Source organism: Clupea harengus, chromosome 1 (assembly GCF_900700415.2).
Source record: "Clupea harengus chromosome 1, Ch_v2.0.2, whole genome shotgun sequence".
NCBI lineage: Eukaryota > Metazoa > Chordata > Actinopteri > Clupeiformes > Clupeidae > Clupea > Clupea harengus.
The window spans coordinates 26,285,705-26,310,525 of record NC_045152.1 but is presented as its reverse complement, the minus strand read 5'-3'; the positions used below and the strand labels follow the sequence as shown (position 1 = coordinate 26,310,525).

General features: G+C 42.4%; 1 protein-coding gene across 2 annotated transcripts; it reads left to right on the top strand.

Annotated features, from left to right (window-relative positions):
* The first annotated feature begins 140 nt into the window (after nucleotides 1-140).
* On the top strand, nucleotides 141-24,664 carry taf2 (TAF2 RNA polymerase II, TATA box binding protein (TBP)-associated factor). 2 transcript variants are annotated; one of them, XM_031573699.2, is made up of 26 exons: nucleotides 141-671; nucleotides 869-923; nucleotides 1,043-1,203; nucleotides 1,819-1,937; nucleotides 2,346-2,487; nucleotides 2,768-2,999; nucleotides 5,870-6,054; nucleotides 6,587-6,700; nucleotides 8,487-8,586; nucleotides 8,703-8,788; nucleotides 9,441-9,576; nucleotides 9,860-10,014; nucleotides 10,571-10,685; nucleotides 10,780-10,889; nucleotides 11,509-11,574; nucleotides 12,758-13,010; nucleotides 15,018-15,158; nucleotides 15,265-15,375; nucleotides 16,050-16,243; nucleotides 17,624-17,763; nucleotides 18,410-18,479; nucleotides 18,933-19,042; nucleotides 21,644-21,846; nucleotides 22,060-22,218; nucleotides 22,593-22,695; nucleotides 23,313-24,664. In XM_031573699.2, exons 1-26 carry the CDS (start codon nucleotides 622-624, stop codon nucleotides 23,627-23,629), a joined length of 3,627 nt encoding a protein of 1,208 aa, XP_031429559.1. In that variant the 5' UTR covers nucleotides 141-621; the 3' UTR covers nucleotides 23,630-24,664. The 2 variants fall into 2 exon arrangements, with proteins under 2 accessions (XP_031429559.1, XP_012681956.2); XM_012826502.3 differs by having other exon boundaries at nucleotides 21,644-21,858.
* Nucleotides 24,665-24,821: the final 157 nt, after the last annotated feature.

The window sequence follows — 24,821 nt, the reverse complement described above, 5'->3', positions numbered from 1 at the left end:
TTGTTACTCGTTAATACAAGGTCCAATATTTGATTTTAATGGTAGCGTGAGGAATTAATTGAAATGCAACACAGATGTCTTGTAATCAAACACCAGACCAATAGAGGGCGGTATACTTGTGAAGGAGGAAATGTATACCGTAGAGGGCAAGTGATGATCCCCTTGTTTCGCGCGGGAGGTCGTAGGTAAAATGGCTGCCCGCGTTTGGAAGAAGCTTGCAATGTTTTGAGACGTAGAATAGGGCATACATCTAGTTCTATAGAAATGATGGCATGAAGATCATAAACATTCGCCGTTTGACAAAAGGAGAGGGACCATTTCATTCAGAGGTTTATGAAGAGATCAGCTTGCCAGACTGCTAACGTTAACTTAACTGCGTTGGCTAGCCATTGAGCATTTGCTAGTCTTCACTTTGTTAACAACGATTGTGAAGTAGTTTACTTATGGTTGTTGGCTTGCTCTGACTGTTCCATAAATATGCACTACCATTACCTATGTTTGAATGTCTGAGATCGCTAACCTCGACTGAGTGCAAAAGACTCCCGTAGTAGACCGTAGTTGTCGTAATAGCCTGTTTACCTATGCAATAAACGCCGATTTCGGAAAGCTTCACCCTGCAGGATGAACAGAAAGAAAGACAAGGGTTTCGAGAGTCCTCGACCGTACAAATTATAAGTACCAATCGCTTCTCTATCAATCAAAGACAATAGTATTTGTTCATTCTGTTATTCACGCCTTATGTAACAAGTTATAACGTTAAGTCAATAAAGTATCATGTCCGTGTTTCACTGACTTGTTATCGAAACTGATGAGAATGTATTCTCTTATTTATTTACTTTAAGTAATTATTGTTCTTTCCCCCTTATACAACCCATCAGGTGGTATGCATAAACAACATCAATTTCCAGAGGAAGTCAGTTATTGTAAGTCTGATAATAAATTTTCTCATGTAATTTAACGAGATAATGTGGTCTTTATTTACCATTTCCAGTGTAACACTGCGGAAGAACTAGAATTAATAGTTTTTTTTATTTCACGACAGGGGTATGTGGAGCTGACTGTCTTTCCCACGGTTGTGAATTTAAACCGCATTAAACTCAACAGCAAGCAATGCCGCATATATAGAGTACGGGTCAATGACTTGGAGGCTCCGTTCATTTACAATGATCCCACCTTAGAGGTCTGCCATCATGAGTCAAAGCAGTAAGTTACAACCCATCCACAATTATGGTTTGGTCTTTTAAAAGACTACATCTGTCAAAAGACCCATAACCTTATATTAGGTTTTATAGGCTCAGTAGTCAGAATTGTATACTTCTATGTTGTATCTATCCAGAGCCTCCCTGGTGCTTGTGTTGATGGAGATCAGAAACTGTTGTCATTTCAGCAGCCAAGTTTAATTTCAACATGCAATGACATAGACATACATGTTACTCACTGGGTTGGCTTTTGTTAAGTCATTACTTATTAGTCATACATTCATGTATTAAAGAAAGTTTATTTAGTTTTGGTCCAAAACTAGTGAGTTACCTACCTAAAAAGCATGCGAAAACCTTGCAAACACCACCAACAGTTCAGTTGGCAATGATAAAAGCTTGCCAACTGGCGTCTTTGTGAAGGCTTTTCTTAAAATGTTGTGAGATGTTCCTACCCGAATCACAGAACTACTTGGCCTGTATGGCTTCCTCAAAAAGTGGAATTGTTGCATAGTGTTGCTTTAATTTCAAATCTACAATGCGATTTTAAATAAACAACATGAAAAGGCGCTGTATTACCTCAGTCTCTTTAACACTGGTTTGTGACTGACTGTGTCTGCAGGAGGAACCTGAACTACTTCTCCAGTGCCTACACAGCTGCAGTAACCGCTGTGGACCCAGATGCTGGAAATGGGGAGCTTTGCATTAAGGTCCCATCTGAGCTCTGGAAGCAAGGAGATGGTGAGAAGCCCGTCGTTATGTTTTAGACAGCAGATGATGATTGTCCAGTGATGGGTCTCAGAGATTTCTTGTCAGTTTTTGTGGGTTGATATGATACATTTTCAAGTCTTGATTCTGGTAGTTACCCTCTAGCATATGATCATTGTGATTGATTGTGAATGTGTGATTGTGAATGATTATATTAAAGTAACCTATTCTTTACATGTTCACCACCCTACTACATGTCTACCCTTACTGTTTTTTTTATAGTTTTATTCATTTTAATCAGTGCAATGTTATTTATACTGCTTTGCACAACATTGAAATGATGTGTGTTTGAGTATTTCTCTCTATGGATTGTTTTCTCTTCGTATGTGCTGTGTTTGTTTGTTTGTTGCTTTCTCACTGACTGTCATTTTTCTTTATTAGAGATGAAGGTGTTGAAAGTCTACATTGAGTTCTCCCTGGACCAGCCCAAGGGAGGCCTGCACTTCGTTGTGCCCGATGTAGAGGGCAGCATGGCAGAGAGGGGAGCCCACGTCTTCTCCTTTGGCTACCAGAACTCCACACGGTACTGCATTCTCCAGCACTGCAGTGCATATATATTTACAGTCAGTGTAATTCAGCCTGTGCCAAGAGTGGATTGGCTCACTGCCACCCATGCTCAGCAACTTTACCCAAACAAAGGCACAATGGCATGGTGCTGATTTGTGGTAAAACCATTTGAGATATCAGTAATAGCATAAACAAGAATAAAATATGTAGACCATATTTGTGCAAACTTGGCATTGTGAAATTCGAGTTGAGTCTGTATCTCAGTGATTCCTGACTGCTCTCTCTCTCTCCCCCAGGTTCTGGTTCCCGTGTGTGGACTCTTATTCGGAGCTGTGCACGTGGAAGCTGGAGTTCACAGTGGATGCCTCCATGGTGGCCGTGTCCTGTGGGGACATGCTGGAGACAGTCTATACCCATGACATGCGCAAGAAGACCTTCCATTACATGCTGCCCATCCCCACTGCGGCTCCCAACATCTCCCTCGCTGTGGGACCGTTTGAAATCCTTGTGGATCCCTACATGCATGAGGTGAGTGTGCACGTTCACTCTAACAGGTGCTGGTGTGAGATCTGTCAGTTGATGATTTCCTTCTTCTTTCCTACCATAGCACGGTATGACCCTTATAGAATTATGCTGGAAGGCAGACCAGAAAGGTTACTAAATGTTAGTAGTAATGCTACTAGTGCTTAGTTTGCCCCTGTTGAACTACAATGTCAAATTAGGCACATGTTTCTCATCTGAATTGAGGGAGCCTTTGGTTGTGCTTTGCACAGGGACATATATACCTATATATAGCGTTAAACAAACCAGAATATGTTTTATATTTTATATTCTTCAAAGTAGCCACAGTTTTGAAGGAGTTCCCAGAGGTGCTGAGCTCTTGTTGGCTGCTTTTCCTTCACCCTGCGGTCCAACTCATCCCAAACCATCTCAGTTGGGTTTAGGTCGGGTGATTGTGGAGACCAGATCATCAAATCAAATAACCAATACATACCCTGAAGGTGTGTTTGGGGTCATTGTTCTGTTGAAAAACAAATGATGGTCCCACATCCCAAGTGCAAACCAGATGGGATGGCATGTCGCTGCAGAATGCTGTGGTAGCCATGTTGGTTAAGTGTGCCTTGAATTTTTAATATATGACCAACAGTGTCACCAGCAAAGCACCCCCACACTTCCTCCTCCATGCTTCACGGTTGTATCCACATGCGCAGAAAACCATCCGCTCACCTTCTCTGCGTCTCATAAAGACACGGTGGTTGGAACCAAAAATCTCAAATTTTGACTCATCAGACCAAAGTACAGATTTCCGCTGGTCTAATGTCCATTCCTTGTGTTTCTTGGCCTAAGCATTTCTCTTCTTCTTGTTATTCCTCAGTAGTGGCAATTTGATCATGTAGGCCTGATTCACGCAGTCTCCTCTGAACAGTTGATGTTGATGTGTCTGCTACTTGACCTCTGTGAAACATTTATGTGGGCTGTAATCTGAGGTGCTGTTAATTGACGCTTCTGAGGCTGGTAACTGTAATGGACTTATCCTCAGCAGCAGAGGTAACTCTTGGTCTTCCTTTCCTGGGGCGGCTCTCATGAGAGCCAGTTTCATCATAGCGTTTGATGGTTTTCGCGACTGCACTTGGGGATACATTCGAGGTTCTTGAACTTTTCCGGATTGACTGACCTTCATGTCTTAAAGTAATGATGGACTGTCATTTCTCTTTACTTAGTTTAGTGGTTTTTGCCATAATATGGATTAGTACAGTAGCCGTAGTAGTAGTAATAGGGTTATTCACTGTATACCAACCCCACCTCTGCACAACACAACTGATGGTCCCAAACAAGAAAGCAAGAAATTCCCCAAATTTACAAGGCACACCTGTAATTCATTCCAGGTGACTACCTCATGAATCTGTTTGAGAGAATGCCAAGAGTGTGCAAAGCAAAAAGTAGCTACTTTGAAGAAAATCTAAAACATATTCTGGTTTGTTTTGTTTAACACCTTTTTGTTTACTACATAATTCCATGTGTTCTTTCATAGATGTGATGTCTTCAGTATTAATCTACAATGTAGAAAATAATAAAAATAAAGAAAAAGCATTGAATGAAAAGGTGTGTCCAAACTTTTGACTGGTACTGTATATGTCTTACAACTCAGAATTATGTATTGTGTCATATGCAGGCTCAGATCTGGGCTAAAATACATTTCTAATACAATACACTTGGAAATTGTCTTAGCAAGTAATACATAAGCGCAAAGGTGCATACATAACCCTCATATTAACATCAGGGTAAAACCTAAATGGTTGATTGTAACTTGTAAAACTGAAGCTGTTTAGCATGCTCATTACAGTGGATGGATTAAATGGAAATTGAAACAAGATGTGAAAATGTGAAATCTAGTCATTTCAAATGTGTACAAGTGTTTTTCCCCCAAACACTTCTATAGTAATATTTTGGTCTGTCATCCTACTCAAGTATTTGTATTTGTTACTGTTGTGAAGACATAATGCATTGTGTCAATGTATGTTTGTGAGAACGACAGCTCTTGATCGTGTAGAAATCTGAGCCTCAAATAATATTATCTTTTGGAAAAGATTTTTAATTCTAAAATTGTTGTTATTGCGCGGTGTCTGTCAGCAAAAAATGAAACGACTCGTTGTTCAAGAACATACTTGCAGAGCTTCCCCTGAATCTGCGTCTGAAAGCATCACACTTCACACAGTCAATAGACACCGATATCTGTTATGGTTGACCTGACAGAAAAGTGCCATGACTTTCTAAGCTTAGTTAAACTTTCCCTGACAAACAATGAATGCTGTGTGTTGCACATATCACAGAACATAAGCAGATTTCTTTCTGTTTAGTTAGTTCATAGAGTACAAAGATGCCTCTATTAATTTTCATGGCCAAGTTTAGATAGATATGCCATACTCGCAGACAAAGCAAAAGACAATAGGTCTCTCAGTGTGATTACCCAGTGGGGAGTGTTCCATGGTTGATAACCACATTTTCACCTCCAGCTTCAGCCAGCGCATTTTATTGGATATTGTTACGAAGAAAAAAAGAAAGTACATGAGTCTGTAAACGTTTTAACATATTGGTTTACATTGGGCATGAAACGTGTCCAACGTGAGTAAAATACGCTTAATCCCATTGTGTAAGCAAATCGTATACTGTCACTTGCTGTTGCTGTCATTCATATACCGCTAAATGTCTTGTGTATAATCTAAACGCTTAGCAGGTATCTATTTGACGAGCCTGGTTATTCTAAACTATAGAAGATAATATGATGTAGCAAAGTATCTTGAATTCTTATTAACGCAGAGATGCCAGCTGTAAATACATTGAAGAGATGTGTGTATTGATGCGCGAGATGTACGCTGAAACCTCTCTGTTTGTCTCAGGTGACCCACTTCTGCCTACCCCAGCTGCTGCCCCTGCTCAAGCACACCATGTCGTACCTCCACGAGATCTTTGAGTTCTACGAGGAGATCCTCACCTGCCGCTACCCCTACTCCTGCTTCAAGACTGTCTTTGTGGACGAGGCCTATGTGCAGGTGTCCTCGTATGCATCCATGAGCATCTTCAGGTAAGCATGGGAGTGCCTGTGTGTGCAGTAGTTTTCAATCACCTCTGGTTGTAGTTGGAAGTGCATTAAGTGATGTTATGCTTAGTAAGAACAGTCATTATTAACTGAAGTGCACGGATTTCAAACTAGTATTTTTGTAGCAGACAGTTTGACTCTGCTATCAGCCCTTGACCAGTAGAATTAATTCTTTACAAAATAAAATGAATAGATTGTAGTCAATTCTGTTTACAGTTATGGAGGATTAGAAGAATAAAAACAAATGCTTAGAATAAAGAACAATCTGAATAGTTGTATACCACTCCTTACTACCCTCTCACTCACTCATTCACTCTCCTCTTCCGCTTCCTCTCTCCCCTCCCTCCCTCTCTCCTCTCTATCCCCCCTCCCATCCTCTCTGCTCTCTCCCCTTCATTCTACCCTCTTTCTCTCTCTCCCCTCCATCCCCCCTCTCCTCTCTCTCCCCTCCATCCCCCCCCTCTCCTCTCTCTCTCTCTCTCTCTCTCTCTCTCCCCTCTCCACTCCCCATCTGCAGCACGAACCTGCTGCACAGTACCATGATTATAGACCAGACCCCCCTGACGCGCCGCTGCTTGGCTCAGGCTCTTGCCCAGCAGTTCTTTGGCTGCTTCATCTCGCGCATGTCCTGGTGAGTAGGAGCCCTCAGGCTGCGCTAGCCAGCCCCGCACACACACACACACACACACACACACACGCTCTCAGGCCTGGTGATTGGTGAGCGCCGACCCTGGCAGCGCCAAAGCCATGTCCTGGTGATTAGTAACCCCATATGCCGTCTACACGGGCGGGCTTGGCTCCTGGTACGAGACTCAAAGGGACCTCCAACACACTGATTCAGGCACAGCTTAAGGACGGGAAGCTCCCCCTCTTTCTCTCTCTGTATGACTTCACTCGTTCTCTCACACTCCCTTGTTTTCGTCCCCCAGCTCTTCATTTCAAAGTGTTTGATGTGTTATGGCAGCTCTGGTTGGGTCTGAAGTGACCTGTGGAGACTGGCTGTAGAGTAGAGTAGAGTAGAGTAGAGTGGAGTGGAGTGGAGTGGAGTGATTTAAAGGTGTTGCGTTGCTGTTGCCTGCGACACAGAGCATTTCATCTTCTGTCTCTGGCACTGTTGGATCATGTTGTTTTCCAGCTGTGCAGTCTAACAGTATTTGAACGAGTTAGTGCCCTCATCAAGAGGACAGAAAGTGAGGAGAAAAGAAAGAAACCTACCCCAGTCATGCCTTTCCCCCTCTGTCAGTATCATGCTGGTGGCACTACATCAGTGTATGGCTCTTACACTGACTTCTGTCAACTTTTACTCACTCAGAGAGATATGGTTGGGAACCCTTTATGGATGTGTCCAATGCATTGATCTCTGTAAAACAAGAGATCCCCCCGTATACTGAAGACTCTCAAACCTAAATCAGATGTGGGAAGCTCAGCTTACAGATTTATTTATTTATTTAACTTATTTAATTTGGGGTGGTGTTATATAAGCCCCAGTTGAGGGTGGGGGAACAGGCCAAAAAAAGAAGGGAAAGGCCTTTGATATGAAAAGCAGTCACCTGCTAGCAATTAATCGTGTGGTTTAATTCAGCTGAAGCTTATAATTGGAGACAGGCTCGACTGATTGAGCGCCCATGAGCAACCATAAGCATACGTACGCCAACGAGGAGGCAACAGGGCCTCTGTCGTGCCGCCACCTTGGCCCAGAGAATGAGGTCATACCTGCAGCGCTCCCTGTAAGTGTTCTGGCTGCAGTAAAAAGCTGTCTATAGGGGGATTAAGTTCTTGAGCCGCCGCGACAGCGGAGCTGTAAAGATGGCGAGGAGAGATGTGTGGTCCTCTGAGGGCTGTGGTGTTCCCCGCCGCCTCCCCCCTTAAAGCAACACACAGGGGAGCAAGCACTCACACTTAGAGCAGGGTGACGCCTGTTAAACTCGTGGCTGCTGATAGACAGCAGTAATAGGGTTGGGCAGTTTGTTTGAATGAGAACCTAACCACGAAGACCACAAGCTGAAGCATAAATCACAGGTCAGGTTGGTGCCCTCTGGAGGCTTGTATTAATCTCAAAACATTACATCAGTAATTCACAATGATATTCCCAATGACTCCCCGGTAAAGGGTAAAAGATTTATACAGAATTTGCTGAAGTTAATTGGCATTCCAAGAGCCACTACAAGGGCCACTACTCGGTGACACTGAGTAATTATTCATGTAGAACATGTCAATGCCTTGCTTTTAACTGGGTAATGTCATTTAAATGTGTTTATTATTCTGACAGCACCTATATAATTGATGAAATAGAAATGCATGTGACTTTTGAACTACTACTAAAAGAAAAACATAATTTTCATATTTCTCTGAAACCTCTTTTTGAGACGCAGCGGAGGCGCCATGTTTATGTTGCGATGTTTGTCCCGTCTTGCTAGGGCTGATGAATGGGTTCTGAAGGGGATCTCTGGCTACATCTATGGACTGTACCTGAAGAAGACCTTTGGCGTGAATGAGTATCGCCACTGGATTAAGGAGGTATGAACACATGGGGGGGAATATTCTTTATACCTTGGAGCTTTTTGGTAGTTTGCTCTCTAAATGTACTGCTGCTACTACTCATCCATGTGTGTGTGCTGTGATTGCTACCACAGGAGATGGACAGGATTACGGATTATGAGCTGAAGATGGGAGGAGTTCTGCTGCACCCCACTTTTGGTGGAGGGAAAGAAAAGGACAAGTAACTAACGACACCTTTCATTTTCAACCTTATCAGGGATTATTTACGACCATCAACAACACTGTACCTTTTCATCAAGCTGTGGATTTCACTGAGATTATTCTATAGGCGGTATTTGGCCCGAGAGGTGCTGGAGTATGAGTGGTTGGGTCTGATCGTAATGACAGTGTACGTCAAATTAAATGACACTTTCATGACTTGGCCTCTGAACCTGTAGTTTAACATGGCTGCTTAGAACAGAGACTTTTCAGTTCGATGAAGGATTTCAAAAATCCCCCGACTGCTGGAAAAACAGCCTGTGAGTAGAACTACTTATTGACCTCCCATAAAACGACTTGGCACCGCTGCGCTCATTTGTCATGAATCAGTTCCTCAGTGAAGTGTGTTTTGAGAGCTGTTTGCAAATTATCCCAGCGCTAACTCAAGCGCTGTGCGGCGCCTGTCAGCGACTGGGGCAATAACCACTAATGCCTCACAGAGTTGAAAAAAAAGTATAATATAAAGACTTTCTTTCATTCTTTCTTTTCTGCCTTCTTTTGTCTGTATTTTTTTTTCCTTCCTTGATTGCTTTTATTTCTTTGGTTCTATCTGTCCTGTTTTTCATTGGCATCTTCTTATCTCTTTTTACGATGTTCCATCTGTTTTTCCTCAGTCCAACCCCCCACCTGCACTTCTCCATCAAACACCCCCACACGCTGTCATGGGAGTACTACAATATGTTCCAGTGCAAAGCTCACCTGGTCATGCGGCTGATCGAGAACAGGATCAGCATGGAGTTCATGCTTCAGGTGACCCTTGGCAGAACAAAGTTATATGTGCACTGGGCCTTCCCTCATCGATCTGCTTTCTGAATTATTACCTAAAAGTGCAATGCCCACTGAATCGTCCTTGGATCTGCCTATTTTTTTTCCAGTCATGGATTTCAGAATTTGTGCATTTCTGGCATAGATCATTGGCTTTGTTTGAATAGCTTGTGGAAACTCTTTTCTCAGCACTTTGTTCAGGAAGCATTAATCTATATTATGTGATGTGTGTGTGTGTGTGTGTGTGTGTGTGTGTGTGTAACTGCAGGTCTTCAACAAACTGCTGAGCTTGGCCAGCACTGCCTCTTCCCAGAAGTACCAGTCTCACATGTGGAGCCAGATGCTGGTGTCGACCTCCAGTTTCCTCAAGTCCATCTCCAATGTGTCTGGCAAGGACATCGGTCCCCTCATCAAGCAATGGGTGTATCCCTTTACAACTGTGGAAGCTTTTTTCTCTTGCCAAAGTAGTGGAATTAGATGTGTAAAGCTTACCTACGTGAGCAGGACACTCCATGCATGTTGATAGTGAATTGAAGAGAAAAAAAATGAAAATGAGGAGCAAATTCAAGGAATACTAGTAGAACTAGTAGTAATACTATCAAAACAACACATACTATCAAAACAACACATACTATTAGAACTACACATACTATCAAAACAACACATACTATCAAAACTACACATACTATTAGAACAACGAATATTATTAGAATGAAAAAGAAAAGCAGATAAATCCCATCTATTGTAGACACTGATTTTAAAAAGTTGCCTATGTTTGAAGTGTTGGCATAGCATTGCACACGCGCATGAACTGGTTAGCTGATGGATTTTGCTCAGACCGTTAAACCAACATCCTCATTTTACCCATGTCTGTTATGCACATGTGCGTGTGGTAAATGATGTCCTCCACGGCTGAAAGCTGCATTTGAGGACGGAACAGCCCAAGTCTTTGAGTTTGTGTCTTGACCTCCTCTCCCAGAGAACAGAGTGGAGTGGTGAAGTTCTTTGGCAGCTTCGCCTTTAACAGGAAGAGGAATGTTCTGGAGCTGGAAATCCGCCAGGATTACACCTCGTCCGGCACACAAAAATATGTGGTAAGAACTCTTAACTCTTAAGGTGGTCTCAAGGTCAAGAGAGCTGCAGGTATTTTTCTACGGAACCTGACTGTATTTTTTTTGCTTTCCACAGGGCCCCATTAAAGTGACGGTACAGGAACTGGATGGCTCCTTCAACCACACCCTGCAGATTGAGGAGAACAGCCTGAAGCATGATATACCTTGCCACTCCAAGAGCAGAAGGTGAATAAGCCACAACACATACATATGCTGCCATCATTACAGGAAACACCAAAGGTGCTCTCTATGAGGGCTCATGGCCCTGGTTGACATGTTCCCATCAACAACACTTTTAATTCCAACACTTCATTTGGCTGACTACACTTTCAAAAACACTTTTCAGGGTAGGATGATAGACTAGGAAGCTTAGAAAGACATTGCATTATATACAACATATGTTATAATAGAAAATCAAGGAGTGCAGTCCATGTATGCCCTATACCTCTCTTAACCTAATGTAGGTGTATGACTTTAATTACAGGAAACCGCAAAAGGCTTGAATTCTTATAATATAGACCCCATATGGATAATGAGCCTGACCTGCCAATAGTACCTCGTCTATGCAGCATTAATATCCAGTTTTAGTTTACCACTACTGTGTTTTACCTGCATTTATTAGTGCCCCTTGAGACTCCTTTCAGCAATAAACACTCCTTTCTCCTTTCAGCAGTAAACATCACAGTATGACCAATCTTCTCAATTTCCTCAAGTGTCTTTGCCTTGAAGCTAGGAAAATGCTGCAGGCTACTACTTGATGTTAGTGTCTCCCCTCTCATGGCTGTTCCATCTCGTCTGCTCACAGGAACAAGAAGAAGAAGATTCCTCTGATGAATGGAGAGGAAGTGGACATGGACCTGTCGGCCATGGAGTAAGACTTTACCTTTCTATCTTTTGTGCTCGCTCACAATCTCCAGGCTTCCCCTTGTTCTTCTCTCACCAAACTCTGTTGGCCAGTGACCCAAATATTTCCTGTCTTGTAGTCTTAAGGCCCGCTATATCATTTTACAACTGCAGAACCAGATGTAACGTGCTGTAAGTACTTCACAGGTACCTGTTGTGGCATGGTGGCAAAGTGGATTTTGTTTATTGAAGAAAAGTCCATTAACGCATACAGAGAAACCTGTTCCTGCTGCATTGTATGCAATTGTGTGTTGCAAATTCTTACGTGTAGTTCTGTTCTTCTCCATTCAAATGTGCATTACTGCTGATGTTTCTTCCCCAGACCCGAGAGCAGTAGAGGAAAGGACAGGGCCAGCAACAGCTTTCTGGAGCTAGGGTGAGCTGGAGGACAGAGAGGAGAGAAAAATAAAAGAGAGGAGAGGAGAGGAGGGGTGATGTGAGGACAACCGCGTGGTTGTCTAGTTTGGTGTTGTGCTTTGGCATGGGCTCCACCATCTTTTTGACTATGAATGTGAGGAGGACTGTATCACAGCTGTAATAGTTACATCTGGTAAAATAATACCTACAGTCCAACATCTTAGAAAAGGACTCCATACTAGCAGAGCTTTTTGCGCTTAAAAACCAGCTGCACAAGATGGTGGTTGATGATGATATTCAGGGTATGTATTTAAGTAGTGTTAACATGCTGTAGGAATGATTAGGGAAGATTTAGGGTACAGTGTAGTGTCTAAGTTTAGGGTTACACTTTCACTGTGAACGGAAGGAGGACATCAGCACCCCCGGCTCTCACATCTGGATGAATGGCTTTGAGCAGCTCTGTCTCTGCGCCAGCACACGTCTGCCTGACCACAAGTATACGAAAAACACAAATAAAACACATGTCCTGTTGCGTGTCTTTGTTGTTGTTGTTGTTGTTGTTGTTGTTGTTGATGTTGATGTGCCAATGTTTGAAACATGCCTAAATGTGTTCTAACAGGAACTGATTAATGATTGTTAGTAGTACTAGTATGAGAGAATAGCAAGAGCGAACAGTAACTGCATGATGATGGATAGATTAAGGTTTAAATAGGGGTTCCTAGATGTGTGGGGGGGGGGGGGGAGTTTAAGCAGAGTATTTAGAGTTCTTTTCTCCACCATGCAACCTTCCTCAGTGCCGATTCCCCGTTGCTGTGGATACGGATTGACCCGGACATGTCCATCTTGCGCAAGGTGGAGTTTGAGCAGGCCGACTTCATGTGGCAGTACCAGCTGCGCTACGAGCGGGACGTGGTGGCGCAGGAGGAATCCATCACGGCGCTGGAGAAGTTCCCCACGCCAGCCTCGCGCCTCGCCCTCACCGACATCCTGGAGCAGGATCAGTGCTTCTACAAAGTGCGCATGCTGGCCTGCTTCTGCCTTGCCCAGGTATGGAGCCCCAGCATTTCAGTATTACAGTTTTACACAAACACACAAAATCTGAGATGGCTGAGCAGAAGGCCTTTGTTGATTTGAGGTAAATTACCCCCCCCCCCCCCATTTTATCTCAAATCAACAAATGCCTTCTGCCCAACCATCTCAGATTTTCTTGTATTTTGAAAATTTTACCACATAAAGTGTGACCTTCCAAACTAATATTTGCCCAATTTCAGCTCGATATATCAAATACTTTCTGAGAAAGAAATATGAACAGAGTACCCCCTTGCCGTTCTTGGCACGTTCACAGACTGGGGCAAAGTTTGGGAATTATTATTTAAAGTTTGGGATTCATTATGTCAAAAAGTTTTCATGCTAGAAGCATCAAATTTGTGATCAGATAATTACCTCTATATTTAATTTCCGGTTCAAACTCTGCAAGAGGATTGTGTCCATAGTCACAGTGTTATCAACGTGTGAAATCTGGAAAAATAATTCACCGATGTTTTTGAATGCCCAATTTAACTGTCCTATTGCACAGCATCCACCAAAGCATCTGGCAAATGGCTTTGTTTTCTTACAAATATGTTTATGTAGTTTTTAGAAAAACTATGAGAACATTTTTGTAGGACACTTTTGAGAAAGAATCTAGAAAAAAATAATTTTAGATCATATTTTGCCTGCTTACTGAACAGGTATGACGAGGTGTTCAAATGAAACAAACACATTTTCAGGAAGGTTATTCCAAGGACTATCAGGTTCTGGAATTTTAACTTAGTAATAGGACTGCAGCCATGTTCAGACTTTAGGTATATGTCGGGTCATCCGGTCACATCATTTTACGCCAGTTATAACTGGGATCTGTTGGACCAAGACCAGCAGTGTTTTACTTCAAGTATTATTGTATTGTGTAAGTGAGTGACTGGCTGTGTGATTACATTTATTGCTGATGTTGGGGTTTTCAGGAACATTTTAATATTGTTTTGTGACATCTGCTGGTTATCCAAGGTATAACTGGTGCATAAAAGGATGACTTATGACCCAATATACCTAAACTTTGAACATAATATCAGCATGGTTGCAGTCCTAGTCTCAATACAAATACATTGTGACTAGTAGAAATGTCATTATGAATATCCAAAATTAGCATTGTGACTAGTGAAAATGCAATTTCAGATATCTGTTATTAGAATTATGACTAGAAGGAATGCAATCGCAGATATCCACAATACATTTAGATATCTAGAATGTAATGTTATATAGGAGTGTTCGGTTAAATGTAAAAATGGCTTGCCATAGGATAACACTTCCCTGTACAAGTACTGTGTTTTTGTCAGACTTAGACATTGAAACACACATGAGAACCGTTTAGACTCAATATTGATATATCTGTGTTGAAAGATTCCCACTACACTACTGGTCTGAGAGTTATCTTCTGGCTGTCGTTAGTTATTTTCCCCATAGATTAGGCCTGTAGCATTAAACTATAGTATTTTTTTTTTCTTCCGGTGTTTTTCTTTAACTGGCTAATGAATATAACGGTACGCTTCATCATGGGTAATAAAATATGAATTCATATATATATATATATTTAATATATTACATATATTAAATAAAAAGTTTTTATTATTTTTAAGCCTTTCTTGTTGACCAAAGGGCTTTTTGGGGGGCTTTCAGGGTGCAGTGAAAGCGTACCATTGTAAAGGAAAGGATTTGGATTTATAACACAAGAAAAAACGAGACCATCATTGCAAAACGAAAGTTCTTGTTTTCATAATCACTGGAAGCCAAAATCGTAATTTTTTTTTTATTAATCGTCCAGCCCCTAGTGTACATAGTCCATAGATCTCCATAGGTTTCACGTTACTCACAGCTTGGAGACATTACTTCATATGGGGCTTAAAGCCCTCTGTGAAATATACTGTGCTGGTCCACATGATGTAATACCACTTCATTCCTCATGTTTAAGAGTAGTGCTTCCCTGTTCCAGAAAGATATTTTCTTATTCCTGTGCTGCAGATTGCCAACTCCATGATGAGCACATGGACCGGACCACCTGCCATGAAATCCCTTTTCACCCGCATGTTCTGCTGCAAGAGCTGCCCAAACATTGTCAAGACCAACAACTTCCTCAACTTCCAGACCTACTTTCTGCAAAAGGCACGGACAGGCTGCATGTTTAATGCTTATATCAGTGCTTTTCAGACCGAAAGTGGTGTTGTCAATATCAAGTAAAACCTGTTTAAACTCGTGTCTGTCTGTTTAGACTATGCCGGTTGCCATGGCTTTGCTGAGAGATGTACAAAATCTATGTCCTAAAGACGTTCTGAACTTCATTCTGGACCTCATCAAGTACAATGACAACAGGAAGAATAAGGTGCAGTATATCCTAAGTTATATATAACTATGTAAATAATGTCCTTATAGGCAAGTCTTGCCACTTAGTAGGTATTTTGGGCAGACAAGATCAGACTCCTATCTAATCTAAATGAATGGGGAGAGACTCATAACTCCACATAGAATGGTCAAGCAGACTTAAAAGTACAAAGCTCGAATCACTGTTTAAATCTGATATAAACAACATTTTAGTAGTCACTAAAATAAGGTTTTAAAAGGTGTTATTTTTTTAGGGTGCTTTGCTTATTGAGCATGGGCCATATTTGGCTATTTGGCCTTTGCTATAGTAGCGGTGGAAATAAACTCAGCGCTCCGATGAGGCGAAATGTCAGTTATGCTTTTTCTGACAATCTGATTGGCTCTTTATAACACATGGCAGGCCAGTTACAGATCAGACATCTTTCACATTACGCCATCAGCCATTTTTCACTGAGTGTTTTGTCTCCCCCCTATAATGTCTTTTGTATTTCGTCTTGCACATATTGTTGCACATATTTTTTTCAAAAGAAGCTATATGATTATTCTTTCTTTCAAAAGAAGCCAAATGCTTATTTTCAGGCAATTAAAGAACAGCTGGAAGAGTTTTTTTATCAGGTGGAGGATAAATATTCCTTTGGCATTTGTCAATCTATCTGTTATGTTGTCTCTCCGCAGTTCTCTGACAATTACTACAGGGCTGAGTTGATTGATGCCCTCTGCAACTCCCTGACACCTGCTATCAGCATTAGCAACGAGGTCCGCACCGTGGACAACCTGAACGCAGACGTGCGCCTCATCCTGGAGGAAATCACCCGCTTCCTCAACATGGAGAAGCTGCTGCCCAGTTACAGGAACATTATCACTGTCAGGTACTATAGAATCACAGCCTGTTACAGGAACATAATCACTGTTAGGTACTATAGAATCACAGCCTGTTACAGGAACATCATCACTGTTAGGTTCTATAGAATCATAGCCTGTTACAGGAACATCATCACTGTCAGGTAATATAGAATCATCGCCTGATACAGGAACATCATCACTGTTAGGTTCTATAGAATCATCGCCTGATACAGGAACATAATCACTGTTAGGTTCTATAGAATCATAGCCTGATACAGGAACATAATCACTGTTAGGTTCTATAGAATCATAGCCTGATACAGGAACATAATCACTGTTAGGTTCTATAGAATCATCGCCTGATACAGGAACATAATCACTGTTAGGTACTAAAGAACCACAGCCTGATACAGGAACATAATCACTGTCAGGTACTGTAGAATCACAGCTTGTTAGAGGAACATTATCTCTAAGGTATCGAACACAAACTCTATCAAACTAGAGATGTACAGTCAGTGTAACTGATCAATGAATGTGTTAGTCGTGCAAAGAAATAACTCCTGCTTCAAAAATACTGTCACTGCTTAGCACACTATAGCTGGGTTCCAGCCAGTGGTAGTGGCAGCCATGCACGAGGCAGTTCGAAGTGATTAGTTTGCACCAAAGATGTAGATGGGCACCATTGCAAAGAGAGAAGAGAAGCCAGGGTCCCTTTCAGGCTGATATAATACAGATATGTTTTAAGTGCTATCCAAAGACCTCGGATGGTCCTGATGCATAAACTGGGTCAACACTTACCAACTGTTTATTATAAAAGGTTAAAGTGTATTAACCCTCTCTTGGCTACTACAGTTGTGACATGGCCACCATGTTTAGACAGGTTTTAAATTGTTAATATATATATATATATTTTTAAGAGGATTTCGAATGAATAAGAGTGTATCGTATGATTTATGGAGGCGTGAGTGTGTGAACTTCCTGTCAAATATGTGGGCTGTAGTTTACTCTAGACCAGTAAACTACAGCCCACAGACCAGACCAGTTTACTCTGGAATCCTGTTTGTGGGAAATCATTACTCTAAACTTCTAACCCCAGATTCTGGACATATCCCAGCATAAGGCTGTATCCAGCTTGTGTTCATGAATTTTATTGCACACAACTCTGTTTACATAAATCTCATATTTGCATATCCTTTATGCCAAGCTAAACATATCAGCTGTGCTTAAATAAAATGTGCAAATTAAGTTGTGCATATTTTGGATATCGTAGTCGAGTTCAGGTGAATAGTGTCTTCATGTTACTTGAAGCTCTTGGGAAAACCAATGTGAATTAAAGCTTATTTAGTAAAACAAGTCAATCCAAATAGAACACTTTGACACTGCTGCTGTGCCTTTGTGATATGTAGCTGCCTGAGAGCCATCCGCACGCTTCAGAAGAACGGCCACATTCCCAGCGATCCCAGCCTCTTCAAGTCCTATGCGGAGCACGGCCATTTTGTAGATGTGCGCGTTGCTGCCCTGGAAGCTCTTGTTGATTACACACGAGGTAGGCACCTCTGGCCACGACATACCCTTTATCTGAAGACATCTTTCATCAAAATCTTCCGGTGTTTTCTTTTTCACCTTGTTTTAATTTCACATGTGAACTTACACGTAGACACACATGAATTTGGTGTTTCGTGTATATTGCATATTTGTAAGCCGTTGTAATTAAATGTGACTGTGTGTAATCTTACTGCCTTTGTAGTCAAATTTGGGAAGTAGTCAAGTTTATGGCAGTTTATTGAGGCGCTTGAAGAGGTTGGTGATTAGTTGCTCTTTTCTAAGAGCAAAATAAAACTGGTCATTATGTTTATGTGGAAAAAGTGACTGAGCCAGCTGCACATTGCCATGTATTCACTTCTTATTTTCATCCGCGCTTCTTTAGCAAGACTACTATTGGAAATGAGTCAAATGCAATCACCTCATCACTCTGCATCATCGATGATGTAAAGCCTCACTCTGTTATTGTGTTCCCTCCCCCTCTCCCTCTGTCTGGCCCGGCTCTTGCCCATCCACCTCCACCATATTGCTCATATTAATGTAATTGAGTGAGCTGGTGGTCTGCTAGAGGCGGGTGGGCTGCTAAAAGGCTGCATTGTGTGAGCCGCAGACGGGGGGCATGTGTTTTACCTGCTTGTGTTTATTGGTAGTTGACAGGAGCTCAGAGGAACTGCAGTGGTTGCTTACCATGGTCCAGAATGACCCCATACATTATGTCAGGTCAGTGTTTGTTTTGTTTTTGTTTCTCCCAGTGGAGACCTGACCTGCCCTTTGACCAGAACCTTTTTTCATTTTGTCCTTAGTTATTCTTACTTGTCCTTAAAATTGTTATCTAGAACACATTTGTTGTAGAACAGCAATTGTTTTTGTGTCAACTGACAAACCCTCTAAATGAATGGTCTCAGACTGCACCTTTTTGTCCCTAATAATGAAAAAAGAATAAATGATAATGATTGGCTGCCATTATGATGCCGTCATGGAACTAGCAGATGCTAGTGACGACTCATTGATGCTTCATGTAACTAGTAGCTACTGTCATGACCTTACCTGCCCTACCTGCTACTGCTCATATCATATATTTATGTTAGCTCTGTTGTCTTTCTGCCATTTGAGTTAGTCAGTGAGCACACGACACAAGGTAAACTGCTGTATGTGCTCTGCTTCTAATTCCAGGCATAGAATCCTAAGCATGCTCGGGAATAACCCACCCTTTACCAAAGCAGCTGAGTCCCAACTCTGCACCGAAGCGCTTGTAGACCAACTGTGGAAGCTCATGAACTCAGGTAAGATTAGGTACACTCAGGCCAAACGAGAGAAGACTACAACAATAGATTCACACAGAATGCACTCGAGTGATGTTTTTCTGGTTTGTTTTCCTGCTCTTGATAAACTGTGACGCAATAGTGATTCCTGCTTTGCCACTCTCCTTTGTTATTGCATCTGTCACACTCAGTATTTAGACTTTTAACAAATCCACGATCAGTAAAATAAACCAAGGTCAACTAAATAATACATTTAGCTTTATTATGCAATTAAGCACAATATCCTTGTGATTCTGCCATTACCTGTAGTATTGACTGCATCAAAATGCTTCCTTCCCTTAAGTCCAAAACTTACATTTTCTTTGCTGTAATTTTCATGAACCTTTGTTCATGGTTAGTGAAGTTAGTTAGCTGGTTTAGTCCAGGCATCTAGGAAAGCTGTCCAAATCCTGAGGCAGGAAAGCTACCACCCCCCATTTGGTTGTTGTGGCATGGTGTGATTTCAGGAATCTGCATGCTTTATGGCAGACATAATCGGACCCGTCATCTCAAATAGTTTCACTTTTTGCCCAGTTTCTTTTGAATTTTTGAGTCGTCAACTCAGACCTTAGCCTGGGCAAGAAAAGCCTGAAGTTCTCTTAAATGGAGTACTTTTTTTTTCCCCTTCACATTTGATATGTTTTGGCAAACCATTGCTTCATGAATAATTCACTCAATTTCCAAGTGTTCTTGATTATGTCTCTTACAGTGTTTCATTCACGTCCAAGGAATGTGGAAATGTCTTCGTAGCTCTTTCAAACTGATCGATATTAACAGATTTTCTGTTCTCTTCGATACTTTTCTTTCGATCTAGCCATGATGTATTTCCTGCGTCTTTGTAATGGCAGATTCACTGTAATTGTCAGAGTCAGAATAGACGAGATACTCATCAGGGCTAGTCTTATCAAGCTGAGCTGCGTGCGGTCATTTAGCCAACTCTATTATCCTTTCATTTATGTCTCCGAATTAGCTGTTTTATTTACCTCACTAAGCTCACTGGGTTTATTTCACTAGTTGGTAGTGTGCATGTATTTTCAGATGACATTGAATGAAGCAGATCTGTTGAGACGGGTACTGGCTAAACCATTCTATGGAAAAGGGCAAAGGGCAAAGAATAGCTTCTGTTCCAAGCTTGGGCGCTAGGTCCTTCTCAGCAGTAGAACTGACACTTGAGCTAATAAAGTACACACATCTACATGGAGAAGTCCCATCCCCGCACCATACATGGTATTGTCGCGGCATATGTGTTCTCCAAATATTACCCCGCTTTATTTACGCACCTCAAGGACACCAATTTGGCTGACAAGTAATGTCCGATTAGGGATTGACTAACATGAGCTGACCTGCAGTAACGGTCACACACTTGCCATGCAAGGCAAGATAAGTTGCTGTCTGACATCTTGCAAGTATCTATTGTAGCCAAACAAAACGAGCCGAAAAAGTTGCATAACCCCAAAGAATTGTGAAAAGCTCTGCGACGCATGAACTAATAAACACATTAGAGACAAAACACACTTTCTCCTGTGGGCCCACATCTGTGTTTCATCACCCGCAAGGTCGGCCAAATCCGATGGGGACTCTTTGGAGAATCACTTCCACATGTGTACAGTACAGGCGCGTATTCATCCAGGCCTGGAGGTGATGACATGGCCCCCACCGCACGCGCCAGCAGCCAGCCTTGGCATCCGTCTTTACGAGCGAGCCGCAGCACTCTGGCCCTTTGATGTTTCTTAACACAACGCAAGCCTGCCGCGGGACTTCCTCTGGACAACGTTTCAAAACGCGTTTTTGACCGAGACACTACCAGAGCTCATTAAAGCCTCTCTTTGGCTTAACACACCACTCTTCAGTGATTGCTACCTTCGGTGTGTTTGACCCATATATGTGCAGCATCTGCTGGCAGGCTGCACTGCACAGTCTTAAGAGTTGAGAAAAAAAGAAATCCACAAGACACTGACACCTGCTTCTGATTAGTGCACACGCGCCTTTCAGACTGAGGGGAAATCGTCTGTTTCACAATGTTGGGCAGAGTTTAAAAGGGTTCTGTGGAGGACTGCAGTCTGCAAGTCTTATTCCCTGATGTGTCCTAACAGGCTGTTGGGTACTTCTGAACCTGTTTTGGGGTTGATGAAGCAAAGATTGTTTATGGGAGCTAAGCTTTTTACATCAAAATAAATCTTATCTTTTGCAGAATCGGCTTAATGGTTCCTCCTGGAAACATCATTTGCTAAAGTTCTCTTGTGTTGCTTATATCTATATACACATCCTCAATTTCATATGTATGTATATCAGTACATTTAAAAAAGAGATCTTATTGTTTTGTGCCGTATGTTTTCCCTTCTGTCCTTAATTGTCTGTAATTGGTTTAAGGCTCATATCTTCTTGTATTTATGCCGTTTATATTCATGTCCTCATAAGACCAACCTTTTAAGCCAGGTTTTTTTTCCTGTCAAAAGGGAGGTTTTTGTTTTGTACGTCTCCTGTCTTGCCTTGTGCTTCCTTGTGCTTGCTCAAGTCAGTTTAGTGAATACAGTATATGTACTATGTCCTACATACTTCCTCTGATATTGTGTTCCTTTGCAGGCACCTCTCATGACTGGCGCCTGCGCTGCGATGCGATGAACCTGTACTACACCCTGTTTGGCCTGACGCGACCCTCCTGCCTGCCTCTGCCTGAGCTGGGCCTGGTGCTCAACCTGAAGGAGAAGAAGGCCTTGCTGAACCCCACCATCAAACCAGAGCAACCGGTGGCCGCACCAGAGCTCCCCGCACCCATGACTTTCTCAGTCAGTATAAAGGCATGATAGATCCATCCATCCATCCATCCATCCATCCTAGATCCATCAGTCTTGTTTGTTTTTAGTTCATCATTTTTTTTTCTCAGTGTCCAGTCTTTGAGTCTGCCCATTTGATTGAAATGTTCATGAGCCAGCACCATCTCTGTGTCTTTGCTGTGGTCACGTCTGTGGATTATAACCCCATGTTCTCCTCACTTCCAGGCGGAGGAGGAGCATTTGGTCACGGATACACCACCAATCCCAGTTCCTCCACCTAGCCAGGCCCTTAAGAGGAAGCTCGACACGCCCCTGGGCTCTCCCCCAGAGCCTGGGCAGGTGCTGCAGGACGAGCCGAGCATTAAAATCCCCATGAAAGGCCGAGTAAGGAGCAGCCCCTGTCAACAACTCATCCTTCTTCTCTCACTCTCACTCTCACATGTTCACATGCTTCACTGCTTATCATTTACTTTTCCACTGGTTGAGCACACAGTAGTGCATTGAACACCACCTTGCTGATTATGAAAGAGGCCTTCCTAAAGTACAGAAACTGCCTAAGTATAGCCAGGCTGGTTTGAGAGATGATATGTAATGTATATGATATAAAGGAGATGTTACTCATACATACTCCTAATCATAATATCCATACATGTACATTTACTAGAAACTCACTTATTTTTTCATATTTAGAAACGGCGATGAGGTTAGCTTGTCAGAGTTGCGCATGTGGTTTATTTTGATGTATTTGTATCATTCAGTTTCCCACCCAAGAAGAGGAGGATATTGACATGGAGACAGTTCATGATAGTCAGGCTTTCATCTATCATCATTTGAACATGCTGGAAAGGCCATCTACACCAGGTAAGTGAGGAGTACTGTGTTAACCGGCTATGCATTGAGGGGAAAAGACAAACTTGTGATTCAAATATAATGATATAATGTGTAAAACATGCAGGAACTTCATAATTACTTCAGATCATGTATGTTTTCCATAATTATGAAGTGTAGGCCGCATCCCTGTTACCTCAGCCTGTTGTAAGCCACAGACCACAGCTAGCCACAGCTAACATACGCTACAGCTAACAAGCTCTACATATTAGGTTTATGCGTGTAGCCTATGGTGTTTCGATGTTGCTCTGAGACACATGTATGTAGTTTTTAACCCTATTATTGTGGTATGCGTGTCCAAGCTAAGGCAAGTGCGTGCAAGGGATTGGAGAGGGGTGTGTTTGTGTTTGGTGGTTGAGTTTCAAAAACAGCTGACTTCCGTCAGTATTGCTCACTCCACCTTGAAGGGCATCCTTGAGCAAACAGAATCCTACCTTTAAATTCAACATTCCCCTTATTGGCATTTTTCTGGAATTAAAAAATAACAGTGTTCTCATAGCTCCTCTCTTTTCTCTCTTGTGCGCTCTCTCTCTTTCTCTGTGTGTGTGTGTGTGTGTGTGTGTGTGTGTGTGTGTGTGTGTGCCCTACAGGAAAAGAGCCTCCCTCCGTGGAGCAGAGCCTGCTCTCCATGCCTGCCACACCCATGCCTATGCCTATGCCCATGCCCATGCCTATGCCTATGCCTATGCCCATGTTCGGCAAGGAGAGCAGCTCCTCCTCCAAGCACGGCGAGCACCACCACCACCACCACCATCACCACGAGCACAAGAAGAAGAAGAAGAAGCACAAGCACAAACACAAGCACAAGCACAAGCACGACAGCAAGGAGAAGGAGCGCGACGCGCACGCCTTCAGCAACAGCCCAGCCAGCGGACGCTCCATGCGCTCCCCCTCCCTCTCCGACTGAGGAGATCAGCCAGCACGGGGGGAGGGGGTGCGGAAGGGCCGAGTCCGAGGGAGAGAGCGGGCTGCTCCAGGAGCTCCACAGAGAGCCACTTCTCTTCCCCCTGTGTCTACTCTGCATGTGTGTTCCTGATGTCATCGTCAACCACAAAGAGGCAGTACACCCCGGCCAAGTTCTCGCCCTGCTTTTACAATCCCCCCCCCCACCCCTTCTCCCAGCCACCCATCATGCCATACCACTCAGCCAGTACACATCCTCTTTCTTTCTTTCTCTCTCCCTCACACAATGTACCTGCTTTTCTCCCTCGCTCGCTTGCTCACTCTTTCCCTCACATTCTCTCTCTCTCTCTCTCTCCCCCTCACGCACTCTCTCTCTCCCCCTCACGCACTCTCTCTCTCTCTCTCTCTCTCTCTCTCTCTCTCTCTCACACACACACACACACAGACGCGTAGGAGGTGATAAATAACAGCATTCTGTGACTGTTTTACAAAGGAACTTTTCACTTTGTGGCTCCTTCAGGTTTTTGGCTGCCACTGATCTTTCCAGATATTTTTTATACAGCCCTGTAAATTATGGAAAGTTTACCTTGAAAGAGGATTCCCCACCCCCACACAGTGTACCCTCAGTTCAACACACCAAGTCAAACTCGAGAGGGAAAAGGAGATTTGCCATCATAACAAGCCTGGATATTGGGGTGAAAGTTCACCCTTCAGCTCACCCATGTACGTGTATTACAAACTGACACTAGTTGAGTTCTCCAGATTTCAAGTGAAAATTTGGAGTGAAAATAATTCAGAATGAATACTGGATTTTAAATGTTACACCATAATTATTTTATACTTCAGGCAGACCTCCGGTTTCTTGCACATTCTCGTGTTTCCACATAAAACCAGTTGTCAAAGTTTTTCATTGAAACTTTTTTTTGTCTTTGTTTTGTTGTCTTTTCAATATTTGTTTCATTGCATTGTCTTTGTTATAGTAATTTTAATCATACACTTGAAATAAAGTTTTCTCTGTTCATCTAATGAACAAAACTAAGATAAATATATGAGTATGTAATGTAAGTAAATGACTGTAACAGTAGTGTTTATTATTAGTATAGTATACTAATAATGTAGTGTAGTATACTAATAATGAGGTAAAGAGGCATGGTAAAGAAGGTAAGTTAGAAGTTTAGTAGTAGATATTATTATAT

Excerpts from the sequence above, each read along its gene's own strand:
- taf2 (XM_012826502.3), top strand. The coding sequence starts at position 622 with ATGAACAGAAAGAAAGACAAGGGTTTCGAGAGTCCTCGACCGTACAAA. Across the intron at positions 8,587-8,702 it reads ATCGCCACTGGATTAAGGAG|GAGATGGACAGGATTACGGA; the intron begins GTATGAACACAT and ends TTGCTACCACAG. Across the intron at positions 11,575-12,757 it reads ATGGACCTGTCGGCCATGGA|TGCCGATTCCCCGTTGCTGT; the intron begins GTAAGACTTTAC and ends AACCTTCCTCAG.